Source organism: Rhamphochromis longiceps, linkage group LG16, assembly GCF_057381845.1.
Source record: "Rhamphochromis longiceps isolate RC_006_pf linkage group LG16, R_longiceps_female_GT1.1, whole genome shotgun sequence".
NCBI classification, from domain to species: Eukaryota; Metazoa; Chordata; class Actinopteri; order Cichliformes; family Cichlidae; genus Rhamphochromis; species Rhamphochromis longiceps.
In genome coordinates, this window is record NC_140572.1 from 9,682,660 (window position 1) to 9,685,417 (window position 2,758).

The 2,758-nt window shown below is 33.7% G+C and overlaps 1 protein-coding gene across 1 annotated transcript; it reads left to right on the forward strand.

Moving 5' to 3' along the window:
• Nucleotides 1-453: 453 nt before the first annotated feature.
• Nucleotides 454-1,377, forward strand: LOC146650615 (olfactory receptor 6N2-like). Its single transcript, XM_085384184.1, has one exon. It carries the CDS (start codon nucleotides 454-456, stop codon nucleotides 1,375-1,377), a length of 924 nt encoding a protein of 307 aa, XP_085240310.1.
• Nucleotides 1,378-2,758: the final 1,381 nt, after the last annotated feature.

Below are 2,758 nucleotides of genomic sequence, written 5' to 3' on the forward strand. Positions count from 1 at the left end.
TCTTGTACTTTTTTGAACACCTTTTAATGTTAAAGTTGGTCTTTGTGCTTTTCAGTGTTGGAAAGACACTTTCTTGCACTGAGGTCTGCTTATTTTCAATATCTTGTACTTTTGTTTTTTACACCTTTTAATATTAACTGCCACTCTTTGCCTCCATCCTAAATTCCACATTTCTCAAGTTGAACTAGTTTATTCTACTCCACTGTGTAAGATTTAAGATCTCAGCTAAAAAGATTTTGTGTTGAAGTTGTGCAGTGCTAAGCAAAAGAGAGTGAAAAAGGTGAGATGAACCTCCAATGTTCAGCTCCTTGGAGGCTTAATTTGTCTGATAAAAACCTTCCACACACTGTAACTGCTCACTGTTTGCGTGATGGTGCATTTTTCAGTATTTTCCATTTATCCACCTTGTGCAATTTGTTTAATGAAACATTTTGTAGTTTTAAAAAAACATCAATGGATGAAGAATTAAATGTTACCTATATAACTTTTGATGGACATGTGGAAGTTAACAAATACAGATATGTTTATTTTTTTATTATGTTCACATTATATATTCTAATAACTTGCAGTAACTCTATTATTATATACCTCATTTTGATCCACAAAAATCTCCACAAACCTATGTACACTTTTATTGCAGCATTGCTACTGAATGTTGTTATTTACGCCACAACTATTTACCCAAAACTCCTGATTGACTTTTTATCTGAAAAACAAATCATATCATATTCAGCATGTCTCTTTCAGTTTTTCATAATTTATTCTCTAGGTTGTTCTGAGTTTTTTCTCTTGGCAGCCATGGCCTATGACAGATATGTGGCTATATGTAAACCTCTACAATATCCAACCATCATGAGAAAAAGCACTGTGAGTATTTTCCTGGTCATAGCTTGGCTTGTACCTGCTTCTAATATTGCCGTCCAAGCAATAGGAATGGCTAAAAGTAAACTGTGTTCCTTTCATTTAAAATCAATATTTTGTAACAATACAATTTACACTCTTCAGTGTGTAAAATCAGGGTTAGTTACTGTATTTGGAATTGTTAGTTATTTAGATCTCGTAGTATTTCCTATACTTTTTATAGTTTTCACATATACAAAAATATTTATAGTCACTTATCGCAGCTGTAAAGAAATTAAGAAAAAAGCTGCAGAGACCTGTTTACCCCACATGTTAGTTTTAATTACTTTTTCCTGTTTAGGTATCTATGATGTAATCATGGCTCGAATGGAAACAGATTTTCCAAAAACTGCACGCTTAATAATGACATTACAACTAGCTTTGTATCATCCTTTGTTTAATCCATTCATATATGGGCTTAAAATGAAGGAAATTTCTAAACATCTAAAAATCTTGTTTTGTCCACCACTGTTATAAATTTAATTTGTAGAATTTAAGCCTGTTAATAGCTGATAACATTTTTCTGGGTGCATGTTTATTGTAAATATGCCATAGTCTGTTTTACGATCATACTACTTGTTTTTTTATAATTTTTTTTTTGTATACTTACATAAACGCTAGAGTGGAAACTTTACTAAAAATTATATCCATGCTGGCAGGTACTATGTTAAATCTTCAAGAAAATTTTCTTCATTAGTTAATCGTATATATTGTTAATTGTTATATATAATTCAAAGTAAATGAGTAAAATGTTTGGCGTTTTCAGCTCTCCGTTCTCGTGAAAAAAAGGCTTTCCAGATTCATTTTAGACTTATAACCCTAAGTAGGCAAAATGAGGAAAAGCATTTTTTATTTGACTACAAATTGTACAAGTTACAAATTTGGCATTAACACTCACACCCAACACTTCAGACAGTTAGGATCAACAGTTAATTTAGATTTTCTCATCTAAATGCTTGAAAAATAATATCTGCAGGCAAGAGACAGTACACAGGGCTCTAGACTAACGTTTTGCCATGGGCGTACCGGTACGCCTAACGGCACAAAAGTTAGGCGCACACAAATTTTATAATAATTTAATATACGGTAATGTGTTTTTCTGGATACACTGTGCTTTTTCAGCATTCAAAGATTGATGACACCGTGTCAGAGCACTGGCTATGAATTTCAGAAGGATCAGGCCTTAACAGAAAAGTTAGCAATAGTTCTTTTCCTATTACGGCTACATCCACTTCTGTCGTGCCTAGGCTGCTCACTAGGCCTGGGTATCATCACTGATTTCTATAATCCATTTGATTCTGGTTTTCAAAGTCCTGATTCGATTCAACTTAGCCTCAGACAGTCAGAAATATTATAATTCTGATCATTTATCATTACTGACTTCTTCAGAATTGTGAACATCACAGCAGATGCCTTTGTGTGAAAGTAACTGAGAATAAAACACAGAAAAACATGAAGGAGATTTTCCTGGTCTGGCTTTTTATAGCAGATAACCTTAAAAATATTCTACAATGTTCTGCATATAAAGTTAAAATTTCTTCAGTATTGAACAACAGAAAAAGTAGGCTTTCTTGTCCGAGGTCATTTAAGTGAAAAAAAGAAAAGAAAAAGACAGCAGCCAACAGCGCTGTAAACAACTGTAGACTGGTGGGTAATAAGCGAATGAATAATACAGAAAACAGCGATTGGAGACGGGAAACTGTTCTTGAAGTACAGAGAGAGAGAGCTAGCTGTGCATGGAGTGTGATTTTAATTGTTGTGGAAGCAAAACAGCAAAATTCATGACGACATTGATCAAATGTGAAGCGCAGTTTGCTGCTTCTTTTGCTGCTGGCTCGGTGAATTTTGGTTGGAGAGA

Excerpts from the sequence above, each read along its gene's own strand:
- LOC146650615 (XM_085384184.1), top strand. The coding sequence starts at position 454 with ATGGATGAAGAATTAAATGTTACCTATATAACTTTTGATGGACATGTG.